At 43.1% G+C, this 13,053-nt stretch overlaps 1 protein-coding gene across 1 annotated transcript; it reads left to right on the top strand.

The window, feature by feature from the left end:
* Window positions 1-1,592: 1,592 nt before the first annotated feature.
* On the top strand, window positions 1,593-12,295 carry lmx1a (LIM homeobox transcription factor 1, alpha). The gene is made up of 8 exons (XM_084012236.1): window positions 1,593-1,799; window positions 2,222-2,402; window positions 7,931-8,151; window positions 9,211-9,404; window positions 10,110-10,187; window positions 10,508-10,610; window positions 10,884-11,066; window positions 12,067-12,295. The coding sequence occupies exons 2-8, from the start codon at window positions 2,224-2,226 to the stop codon at window positions 12,207-12,209; spliced, it is 1,101 nt and encodes a 366-aa protein (XP_083868362.1). The 5' UTR covers window positions 1,593-1,799; window positions 2,222-2,223; the 3' UTR covers window positions 12,210-12,295.
* The last annotated feature ends 758 nt before the right edge of the window (window positions 12,296-13,053 follow it).

The following is a 13,053-nucleotide window of genomic DNA, read 5'->3' as shown; positions in this document are numbered from 1 at the left end:
TGTTTTTGTCTTGTTTTTATATAACAATATATATATATACTGTATATACACAATATGATGTTCTACAAAATCACAGTTAGAGCTGGAAGGATCTGGAACGATGCAAATTGTTATTTTTTTATTGTATATTTTGTATCTATTTTTTTTTAAGAGCTGTGTAAAATAATCTAAATTCATTTTTATTTTTATCCACACTGATCTGAAATTGCCTTTGTATTTATTATGTATATTTTTCCATTGTTATAGATCTTAATCAGTAGCACAGAACATGTTATGTGCAGCATTTCAATTTATTTATTTGGAACATTTAACAAATATGTAAAAAGAAAATCAAGAATAACAAATTAAATAAACAATTAACATTTAAAAAACTCAATACGCAAATTCTCATCAACAACATACATAAATATTCCAAATTGAGTAGTATACACTTAAATGATCCTACCCGTAACCCAAACAATCTAATATTTATCATATATATGACTCATAAACCACCCTTATTTTATTGTGTACAACCCAAATATCTACAGTGTCAATCATAATAAATCTTCAAAATCACCTGCAATCATCACGGAGATATGAAAACGTAAAGATTGTCTGTTGAGTGAAATTTAACCACTGTTGTTCTTTCCATTTCCAGTCGTTGGCCACTAGATGGCGCCCACAGCGTGGAAACACCGATGATGCTTCACACACAGCATGTTTAATATCACTGCATCCTCCTCCTCTTCCTCCTTCTCCTCCTCCTCCTCGTTCCAGTGTGTCCTAGTAAAGGCCTCCGCACCAGAAAGGCCTTACTCCTCAGGGTGTAAAGACTGGTGTGTGTGTGTGTGGTGGGGGGCTCATGTTGGGTATCTGTGGATTTGTCTACTGAGGAGCCGTAGATGCTCAAAGATATGTTTGAGGTATTACAGAAATTTTTGCTAAAAATTAGCGTTTTTTCTTCTTTTTTTTTTCTATTTAAACAACTATTAAAACTATTTTATTTTATTTATTTATTTTTCTGCAGGGGACAACTGGAATATTGATATCCTAATATAAAAGATAAAGAGATTTATGAATCCCTTTTATACATGTTTTATTATTATTGTTATATTATTTAGTATCTAAATATAATATATACAACAATATTTATGAATACCTTTTATATTTTTTTATTATTGTTTAGTATCTATCTATCTATCTATCTATCTATCTATCTATCTATCTATCTATCTATCTATCTATCTATCTATCTATCTATCTATCTATCTATCTATCTATCTGTCTGTCTGTCTGTCTGTCTGTCTGTCTGTCTGTGACCTTTCAACCTGCACTTTACTAATAAGCTCTTTATGCTTTATTGCTTTCTAATGAAAAAACAAAACCTTTCATGTTGGTCTGGTAACTTTGTGCCATCCGATGTGTGTGTGTGTGTGTGTGTGTGTGTGTGTGTGTGTGTGTGTGTGTGTGTGTGTTTGTGTGGGAGGGGGGGGGGAGAAGAGAGAGGCGGAGAGAGGGGAGAGAGAGGTAAGCGGCACCTGCACATGGAGGAAGTCTCTCTCTCTCTCTCTCTCTCTCTCTCTCTCTCTCTCTCTCTCTCTCTCTCTCTCTCTCCCTCTCTCTCTCTCTCCCTCCTTCCCGTTCACTCCTAATAGGATAATTGATAGAAAGCCTAACTAGTCGATACCGGTGGACTCGCGGAGGGGTCGGCTCTGAAACTTAGTTGCAGCGGGACTCTGAGAACCGGCGATGGTCTGAGGAGACCCGGAGAGAACCCGAAGACCGTCGTCCCGTCTGGAAAGCTCCGAGCTCTGCAGGTATGGATCCTTCAGCTGTTGTTTAATCCTTCTGTTCATGTCGGTCAGACAGTGTTTCCTCAGGTCTGCATGGCCTTTCTGCTATTAATTATAAATTGTTTGTTTTATCCATAAAGCTTTCTAATGTTTAGAATTTAAAATAAGTCTTTTGTGTGAATTGAAATGTGTTTTGCACTACTTTTATACATCAAACGAACTTAATATGAATTATTTGTATTAAATTATTAAACAAGGATGCAGACACTTTGACTTTTACTCACTTTTTAAATAATAATATGAGTATTTAGCCACTTTTATCACAACCACATCCATCCAGGTTAACCATTAAAACGTGGTCCAGCACTGTTAGCAGGTATTTCAGTCGCGACCAGCTGATTGGAAAAGTGTGCTAATTAAAGGATCCCCCCTCCCCTCCCCTGCAGATATGGATCAGGGGCCCGTGTGCGCCGGATGCCACCGGCTGATCACAGACAGATTCCTGCTCAGAGTCACTGACGGCCTCTGGCACGAAGAGTGTGTGCGGTGCGCGGCGTGCGGGGACGCGCTCACGAGCTCCTGCTTTCTGCGCGACCGCAAACTTTACTGCAAGCGGGACTATGCGGAGTGAGTGATCCTGAACTTTTCTCCTCATGCTGCTAATGAACAACCAGCAACTCTCAAACACACATATTACTTATTAAGGAGGCTTATTTTCCAGATGAAGCTCATCTGATTTCATATTTTTAAATTGGAGCCTAATGGCATTTTTTTTCTCAGAAATGTTGCATGAAAAATATTATTTAATTTAAGTTTTTAAAAACTGCAGATGCATTGACTGTTTCCTCAAAAGGTAACATAAACATATATATATATATTATTATTTATAACTTTCATCACAGAGCTGCACCTGATCTCTGGTTTAAAAAGTATATTTTTTAGTCCTTTTATTACATTTTAGCACCAACATTATGTGTTGCAAATACAGTAACACCTTTATAGGAAAATTACATCTATTGGTGCTTTACTAATGTACTTCTAATTTGGTTTAGTTTATATATATATATATAAAAAAAAAGTGAAAAAAGGAATATATATATATATATATATATATATATATATTCCTTTTTTTATAGCCTATATATATATATATATATATATATATATATATATATATATATATATATATATATATATATATATATAGGCTATATATATATATATATATATATATAAACTAAACCAAATTAGAAGTACATTAGTAAAGCCGATATATATATATAGGCTATATATATATATATATATATATATATATATATATATTCTTTTTTTCACTTTTTTTTACCTCCAAAAGTTCCTGTGTGTGATTGAGCTTATTTTGACAACGGAACCCTTGTCCAGATCTGACCTTGACTAAGAACGTGTGTGTGTGTGTGTGTGTGTGTGTGTGTGTGTGTGTGTGTGTGTGTGTGTGTGTGTGTGTGTGTGTGTGTGTGTGTGTGTGTGTGTGTGTGTGTGTGTGTGCGCACAAATGAGAGACGGTGGTGAAATAAGTGATTTATTTAACGTATCTATTCCTATTTAGTTATGCATGTTCAACATACGAGTTACATTTCATATATGTGTACGTTGTGTATATTCAACGTGTGTATATTGTGTATATTGTGTATATTGTGTATGTGTGTATTTAAACTGACTTCCAGTAAACTTGGCAGAGTGAACTAAGAGAACAAGGTGACTGTAGGATGAAGGGGTGGCGAGGGAGCTGGAATGTGAGAACACTATTGCATAGTGTACATCCACACACACACACACACACACACACACACACACAACCACAACAACATGGTCACACCTTCACACACACACACACACACACACACACACACACACACACACACACACACACACAACCACAACAACATGGTCACACCTTTACACACACACACACACACACACACACACACACACACACACACACACACACACACACACACAACCAGGGGTAGAGCTCAACTGACACATTGTCAAAATGTGTTAAAATGTCCGAGCCCATTGGCGTGGCAACTGCAAGCTGGGGACAACATATGGTCTCGTCGGTGAGACGTCCCCCCCCCCCCTCCCCACTCCCACCCCACCCCTCCAAAAAATCATCATCACCACCATCATCACCCGACTCCCTCCAACCCACCGCCTCATCCCCTCACTCTTCCTCCACCTAAACAAGAGCCAAGACCGAAGCTGCACCCAAACCGGCAGCAGCTCACATTATTTCTGAACTATTGAGTGCTGGTCGTTTTGCCAGGCACAAGAAATGTTACACTTATGGCCAAAACGCTCCCCGCCACCATGTTGCCAGTCATACATCCCACTGCAGTGGTGCTGCAGGCGGGCCAATCCTTGGTGAGCAGAATATTCCTCAGCGGAACATTTAAAACCTCACCTTTATTTTATGATAATATCTTTGAACAGGAGATAAAAGGAGGTGGATTCTTGTGAAAGCACACAATTTAAAGTACTTAGCGTGATCAGTGGAGATCCTGGCGCTGGGCCACAGAGAGCAGGGCTGAGAGGTAATTAGGAGAGTGGAGCCATGTGTCAGAAGGTCTGGTGCATCTCTACTAGAGAGACGGCGAGGACGGCGTGGACTTATTTTCTGGGGGGACGGTGCGCTCCATGAGCCCTGGCGTTACGTGCCGCAGCATCTGGAAGGCTCTCTTCGAGTGTCGAGCGATGGGACGAAGGTCCAGCCGACCGTGAGATATCTGACCTGACCAATTAGCAGGAGGCCTGGTGCCAGAGCTCCACCCTCCGAGGTTGTCGCGTCTCGTCCCCGTCTGGGGCGATGACACCCCATGACACGTGAGCGCCACTTTTTTGTCCACGCTGAGGGTTTTTAAAAAGTGTGCCAGAGTTTCTCTCGCCGTGCAATCTGTGGTCCCCCCCCCTCCTTCTTTTTTTAGTGTGAAGCCAGCTCATAAGTGACAATTATTCCATACTGTGACAACATTTGTCTCCTACCACACGCTGGATCCTCTCCCTTGTTTGTTCCTTTCACTCGTTTGGGAAATCAAACCAGCCGGACCACCAGGGTCGCTCAAAGACAATCATGCCTCCAACAAAGTGCAGGTCTAGGATAAAAAAAAGGTGAAATATGTTGTTACATATCAAGATTTTTGTATTGAATTTTTGCCAGAACATGCCAAGCCTTCATCACTAAGCTCATTTTATGTAAATATCATTTTTAAAAATCGAGTAAATAACAAAAAGCTGTTCTGATCATTTTATAGACATCTTCTTTGTTATACTCAAAAAGATCACACGTCCTAGTAAATAAAGTACATTATAATCCAGTACAGCTGAAATACTTCAAACAAGCTGCATCATTTCTTCACTCTACTGGTTTCCAGGCAGTTTGACATTCGAGTCTGTAGTTTTCTTGACTGTCTATTGACATGATGATGTCCTTCACTTGAGGATTTTAGTGACTTCTTTGTGGGTTAAAAAGTGTAGGGAAGTCCGATGAGCCTCCAGAACAACTGACAAACATATAGTTTGTGTCTTATATTTGCAGGAAGTTAATAAAACCATCGGCAGCGTTCATGAAAATTGGTAGAAATCCCTTTAACTTGGATTTACTCATTTACATTACATGGATTACATGGATTTATTTTATTTTGGCCATCCTTTCTGAATTAATCCATTTATGTTCATCTATTTTTTGCATGATTCCATGTCAAAAAAGCATTACATAATAACAATGATGCTGTGATAAGATGAGGTTTTTGCCTCTGGTCGCGTGGGAGTGTCACCAGATTTGGATCGGCTCAGCGGTTCAGCGGACAGGCGGGACCGGACAGCAGATCTGTGGTCAGATGGGCCGGTGTACTTGACCCGGCGATCTGTATCTGATACACGCTCCTCTGTTGGCGTGTTTGCTCAGCGGCGAAAGGGATCCAGGTTAACCTGATCCAGAAACAGGATCTGCCTCTCTGCGTGTCCACTAGACCAGCAGACTCTCTGCCAAAGGTCAGCGCCGAAGTCACGGCGAGGAACAATGAGAGAGGAGGGCTTTGTAGTGAGTGTGTGTGTGTGTGTGTGTGTGTGTGTGTGTGTGTGTGTGTGTGTGTGTCTCTACACATCACTTATTCTACAGTGCTGCTACGTTGAGAGTGGCTGACCCGGGCCACGTCGGGCTTTTTGCTGACTTATTTGTCTGCGATGATCTTGTCACTAATTGTCTAAAATCCAGCGTGACTGAGTGTTCCCGCTCTGCCGGCGGGGCCTCCGTCCAATCATGTCAACGGAAACTCTGAAATATTAAACACCTCCAGCGGCTCCATAAGCATCGGAGCTCTTTGCATTAAGAACCGGGCACGACGACCAGGAACCTAATGGAACGGCGGTTCTCGAAAACATTAATGCCCGGCGGTTTCTACTGCTATAGCATTAGCATCATAATGAGACATTAAATTCAAGCACTTTGCTGGTATCGTAGGAACCCGACACACTTCCTTTCAATATGTCGGGTGTATGTCGTTGCCACAGGAATGCACATGCCCAGGAATGGTATGTGGAACCGTATTAAAGCGCATACCGCCGACGACTCGGACGGGTCAAGCAGCCAGACTGACCCTCCTGAGCTGCTGGGAACGGGGCTCTGCCGTTTCCACGGCGACCCCGCGGCAACAGCGAGAGGTCCCAGCAATGTTTGCCCTCGGGATGTTGCATCTCCGGACCTTTTGACGGGGACGTCTCAAGCAGGGTGTTTGCTTTCTGTTTAAGGCCGAGGTTTCGTTTGTTTGTAAATATTATGCTGGATTTCCACTTGACATGTATTCAGAGGGAAATCAAGAGTCATATTTGTTTCATTTGAAAGAAAACTGAAGTCACATCTTGCTGACGTTTGTGGTTAATTTTTGTTTTTAGTGTCAAAATAGCTTAAGGCATAAAAGTGCCACTCTACAAGAAGCAAGTATGTTTTTTGGCTCCTTTTTATGGTGTATAATCTATTCATAATCTATTTATCAGGATACAACACCATTTTAATGAAAGCCATGATAAAATATAGAAATGAGCATTTAAAGTTTAAGTTTCTTCAAAAACAGATATGATGGCTGTGGTTCAGCAAAGGTCCCATATATAAGATGAATATTAAAAGTCCAATAGTATTCTGTTATTTATGGATTTTTTTTATCCATGAGTAGCTGCATTGATCAGTAGCAACTTAATATTTTTGATTTTACTCCAACCACTACGTTTTTCCTCGAGGCTGCAAAGAAGAGAAACAAATGAAATGTAAAAATCTGAGCTTGAATCAGTGTTAGATAGATAGGTAGTTACTTTATTGAGTCGGTAGACTATGTATTATTATGTAGACTATTATGTCTCCTTATGGGCCTCGGGAAGCATCTTTTTCTTTAATGTGAAAACTAAAACATGTAGAGAGAAAAAGCCTGTCACGTTCTCATGCCTCTGACTGCTCTGGTGACCCAGTCAGGCCCGGAGACAAACGCCAGCTCCAGAATGATGACACATCATCCTGCGTGACAGACCCAAAATGCCGCGGTGCCAGCCAGCGGACAATGGTCCTGCTGCTCGGGGGCTGGCTCTGCCTTTGTCCCGCTCTGGTAAGGCAGACTTAGGGATAATTCCGCGGATAATTCATGGGACCGGCGGCTCAGCCTCTCCCACCATGGGACCTGATTCCCCCCCTCTGCCTGGAGCCATGGCCTGCCGAGAGCTTTTCTCCGGCCTCCCCAGGAGCACGGCCTCGGACAAGGCAGCCGGAGCCACGGCAACAGTCTCTGAGGCTAAGCCCACCGGTGCTGGTTGCCAGGCGCTAAGACGCACACCCGCCACGCTAAGGGTATGTCTGAGTGGTCGGGGCAGGGAGGAGGTGGAGGAGGTGGAGGAGAGGGGAGAAGTCAGGTTGGCAGTCGTTTGGAGTGACAGCTCGACTCAGCAACATTCCCCAAGTCATTTTTTTGTTCCTTTTCTCATGGAGACCCTTCGGACTGAAGTGTGAGGGGTCCTCAAGGGTCTCAGCTTACACTCCAGCTCTCAGGAGCCAAACAAAAAGCATTATTCTCTGTTATTTACTGAGCTCTAACAGTTTCTCTCTGTTTCTGTCTCCCCCCCCCGCCTCCCTGCAGTCTGTTTGCAGTGCGTTGTGGGGGCTGCGTGGAGGCCGTCTCTCCTGCAGAACTGGTGATGCGTGCGGGGGCCGCTGTGTTCCACCTGCGCTGCTTCACCTGCAGCGTTTGTTCCTGCCGCCTGCAGACCGGAGACCGCTGTGTCCTCAGGGACGGACAGCTCCTGTGTGCCAGGGAGGACTATCACCGGTGTGTGGCCAGCCCGACCTCCTCTGACACAGGTACAGAGCTGTGTGTGTGTGTGTGTGTGTGTGTGTGTGTGTGTGTGTGTGTGTGTGTGTGTGTGTGTGTGTGTGTGTGTGTGTGTGTGTGAGAGAGAGAGAGAGAGAGTGTGTGTGTGTGTGTGTGAGAGAGAGAGAGAGAGTGTGTGTGTGTGTGTGTGTGTGTGTGTGTGTGTGTGTGTGTGTGTGTGTGTGTGTGTGTGTGTGTGTGTGTGTGATACTAGGTTACAAAATGGAAAACCACCCAAGACCATGGATTGTTTTGACCCAGTGTTACAGTTAAGATCTACTCTTTTATTTGTTACTAACTGTTAGTAATTTGTGTCTCCTTTGCAATTCTGAATGTTTGTACAATATCTTTGTTTTAGTTTAGGTTAATAACACAACAGTTTTATACAACACTTGATCAAAACATCACATTTGTGCAGGATAAATAAAAAAGAAAAATATCATCAGGAGGTAAATTAAACTGAACTCGTTTCCCCCCCTCCGTTTTCAAAAATAACATCATGCACACAGCATCGTTTTCAAAAGTTGTAATTTACATCAACCCGCATAAATCCGCCGTCGAGCGCCATTATAACTATTCCAAACCTATGGGCGACGGTGTAGGGAGAAGGATAACGCCATGCAAGCCAATCAGAAACCTCAGAATCAACAACAACGAATAACAGGAGCGACTTCCTGTGACGCTTGAGAACCTAAAACCCCGTTTCTCCCCGTCGACACGTCGACACATAACCGGTTATCAGAAATCTCTTTTTAGAAAGAATCGTTTTCTGTGATAAAACACGGGGTTTTCGTGTAAATGAGAGGCCAAACCGCGTGGAAATAATCTGTGTTTTCCCTTCATGTAAACGGAGCCTAAACTAATCTAAACGCTCCTGGTTGTTAAAAAGCATTCTGGGTAATGCAGGCAGTGATCAGGTTGAGGGAAAGCGGTTGTCTCTTAATCAATAATGATGCATTGAACAGCTGACATTGATGCCTTACATTTTCCCTTTTTTTTTTGTCTACTTTGTGCAAATGATTTGTTTTTCATTCACGTCTGCCCACTAGGGAGAAGTGACGATGAAGTAGAGGAGGAGGAGGAGGAAGAGGAGGAGGTGGCGTCTGGGAGGGTTCCAGGCAGACGAGTTAAATCAGAAGACCCGGAGAGCAAACGTCCCAAAAGGCCGCGCACTATTCTGACAACTCAGCAGAGACGGACCTTCAAGGCCTCCTTCGAGGTCTCGTCCAAGCCTTGCCGGAAGGTAGAGTCTCTATTCTGTGTTCAGAGAGTCCTGAGGTGCCGTGCAGGTGTTCCTGTCCTGCTCCGGTTCCAGATGTGACGCTTCGTTCCTCAATGTGCTTTTACATCAATGCTGTCTGTTCTTACTGTCATACTGTGATTTGGTCATTTAAAGAGGATAAAACAGACGAGTCATCGAAACGAGCAGTAGAATAATTCTACAGAACGTTTTTCGTATTTCATTTCCAACAAAATAAGTTGGTTGGTCTTTTTTATGATGAGGAAATCCTCAAAATGTGGAATGTGGACAGAAAAACTAAGAAAAAAGAAATAATGCCAGTCAGATAAGAAAGTAGTCATTTCCCCCCAAAACTAAATTTCAGATCTGCTTGATCGATTGGTGCAGCGACACAGATTTATTTTTTCCAAAATATTTTTTATTGAAAAATACAATTAGATACTTCCAATAACAGGGATACAATTATCCTTTTCTTTTTCTTTTTTTAGACATATATATGCATGTAAACAGTCCCATATACAAATACACAAACGAAAATGAACAAAAACACACTGAAAAGTGTAGAGGGAAAAATAATTTAATTAAATTACAGAGTGCAGTGTAAAAACATAAAGATTTATTTATTTTTTAACCTTCAAGTGACCTCTTCTCTGTTTCATTTTTCCCCTCCCTTTCTTTCTTTCTCCTCCCCTTGAATCTCAATCCAAGGTAAGGGAGACCTTGGCAGCAGAGACTGGTCTGAGTGTCCGAGTTGTGCAGGTCTGGTTCCAGAACCAAAGAGCCAAGGTAATACAAAGTACACACACACACACACGCACACACACACACACACTAATAAAAAGGACTCTTTCTGCACCGTGTTTGTATGCCAGAGTGGAAATCAGCCCGGTTATCTCTTCATACAGGAAACTGATGACATCTCGCTGTGAGATCGCTGCAGATTAAACCCCGTATTTCCTCACAAAGTGGGCTCATGTGTGGCTTTCCTCCGCCACTGAAAGATGTCTTTTACCTCACTGTTAATACGTTGCAACTGAGTGACCGGGTGGCAGGCGGGCTGTGGAGTGAGAAAACAATGTGTGACGCTCGGTATGTGATGTTGTTAGATGAAGAAACTGGCCCGGAGACAGCAGCAGCAGCAGCAGCAGCAGCAGCAGCAGGAGCAGCAGCAGACCCAGGAACAGCGAGAGCACCCATCACATCACACAGGTACCGTTGGAAAACAGCTTTATCCCTGCCACATCATTTTTTATTAGAAGGATAAAGTTGTATTTACCTCTTCCTTCTCAGCAATGACAATTCATTTTCAAAGAAAAAATACTGCTATATTTTAAATTTTGTAGAAATACAAGCAGACACATATACAAGTGTTGAAAGCCTCAACATTCAGTCACACTAGAGCTCTAAAGAAGGGAGCTCAAACACAAAAGCCTCACTGCAACACACAGCTGGAAGCATAACTGTATTTCCTGCGCCCCACAGCGCCCTCCTGTGGCGGTTTGACCACTGAGCTGGAGCACCTGGGGTCCTCCTATAGCCACATTCAGCAGCAGCAGCAGCAGCAGATGGGACTCACCACGCTGGAGCAGCAGGACTACGACATGGACCCCTTCAGACAGGGTCTGACCCCCCCTCAGATGCCGGGGGATCACATGCACCCCTACGGTAAAGACCTTGGTGCTGTCCGACCACGATGGAGAATTAGAATACATCTTTAAGTTTACGCTCCACAAACGTTTCGGGATTTTTTTAATAAATTTGTTTATAACTTTATTGCACATATAGAAATTTGCAGGCAATTTTAGCATTACAATTCAATGCAAACACACATACACACACACACACACACACACACACACACACACACATAGACCTTCTCATTGAGAAGCTAAAAAAAAAAAAAACAAACAAACACAAAGAACAAAACAAAAAAAGAAAACAGTGTCACCTTGTGGTTAAACTTAATTCAACACATATTGGTTACTTAGGGTCAGAGCAAACACAACAGTTGCATATCAATCACACAGTATGTTTAAGGTATTTTTACAAATTAAGACCAAGAATGACCGGGGTCCATCTTCTGATGAATAACGGTACTTTAAGCTGTAAAATAGCAGTCATATTTTCCATTGTACCTGTTAAACTTTTTGTATCCACTGAGTTTTTGTCGGGGTTCTAGGCTGGATCCAATTGATAGTGATCATTTTTCTTGCAATCGTTAACAAAATATGTAACATGTAGCATTGGGTCCTTAGAAAGCAAGTTTTCAGGCATTTTCTCCAATAAAACATTTTGGGATTGGTAAAATAAATTGGAAAAAGAAGTTATAATTGGTTGATTGAAAACTTTATTGAACAACAATTAACAAGAAGTGTTCAAAAGGATAAAAAAAAACACACACAATAAAGCCCAAAGGCTTGTTTCCATTGTGGTCCTTTAGATGGAAGGGGAGAAAAGACACATGGACTAGGACATGGAGGACAAACACAAAGGGGAATAAAATAAGTAAAACAAGGGAGAAGTTCCCAGACAGACAAGCAGACCACAAACAGACAGTATTCCTCGTACTTCATGGATCTATTTATTCATTACATCTGTTTTATTGGCATTATAGTAAAATCAGTGCTGCTTAAAACAAGTGCCTAATGATATGTCTTTTTTTTAGGTTTTAAAGGTCTGTATGGAGACCTGGACAGAGACCCCATGTGTCATGTGGCTGACAGCGACTGCCTGTCCCTGGGTGAATCCTCCCTGCTCACCCCCATCGATCGCCTCTACTCCATGCAGGACTCCTACTTCACCTCCTGAGGACGGAGCTCGGACTGCGTTGCCTCATCGTTTATCCGTCCATGCCGTGCGCAAAGGTAGCTGAAGACGTGGTTGCACAATCACCACCAAGGGGGGGGGGGGACATTGGTCCACTGTGATGAACCACGTGCACGCTTGCATGTAAACACGACTACACCGTCACCTCTTCTGCTTTTCAATCCCACCGTTGGACACCTGCACGATACTCTCAGCCCCGCTGGAACGTTCCATTACGTCACATAACTGCATCTGCTCGTGTAAATAACTGTTTGGGTGTGTATTTGTATTTATTCTCACAATGTGTGCATCCCGAGTGAATCCACAAGGATCAATAAATGATAATAAACAGTGAATATTGGCTACAACATGTGTAAGAAGATGGGGGGTATTCATGCTGAGGGTCAGAGCCGGGTCAGTCCATCCTCGGTGCTTATCGGGCCGATCTAGGTGACAGGTCAGCGAGGCATCTTCCCCCGCCCCCCCCCCCCCCCCCCCCGGCTGTCGGGTGGATCATCAGATTGTGAAAACGCCGGGCTATGACAGCTGTATGGGTCAGTGGCAGGTAAGCATCACATCCACGCCGCCATCATCAACGCTCACATTGTGCTCCTCGCGGTCAAAGGCCCTCGCTGCATTTTTCTGCCTTTTCCCTTCCTCCAGTCATAGAGGACAGGAGGTGGGAGGTGGGGTGGGGGGGGGGAGACCACCCAGGCACTGTGCCCAGCTGGAATGCACCAATCCTGGTGAGGGAGGCTGAGAAAAGCCAGGGTTGGGGGGTGGGGGGGGCTGAAAGCTGTGTCAGGGGAGAATGCCCAGGGTGACACAAAGATATGAAGCCCCACTG

This window comes from Eutrigla gurnardus, assembly GCF_963514095.1.
Source record: "Eutrigla gurnardus genome assembly, chromosome: 6".
NCBI lineage: Eukaryota > Metazoa > Chordata > Actinopteri > Perciformes > Triglidae > Eutrigla > Eutrigla gurnardus.
This window is presented reverse-complemented; position numbering and strand designations above follow the sequence as displayed.

Excerpts from the sequence above, each read along its gene's own strand:
- lmx1a (XM_084012236.1), top strand. The coding sequence starts at position 2,224 with ATGGATCAGGGGCCCGTGTGCGCCGGATGCCACCGGCTGATCACAGAC. Across the intron at positions 2,403-7,930 it reads TGCAAGCGGGACTATGCGGA|TCTGTTTGCAGTGCGTTGTG; the intron begins GTGAGTGATCCT and ends GCCTCCCTGCAG. Across the intron at positions 11,067-12,066 it reads GGATCACATGCACCCCTACG|GTTTTAAAGGTCTGTATGGA; the intron begins GTAAAGACCTTG and ends TCTTTTTTTTAG.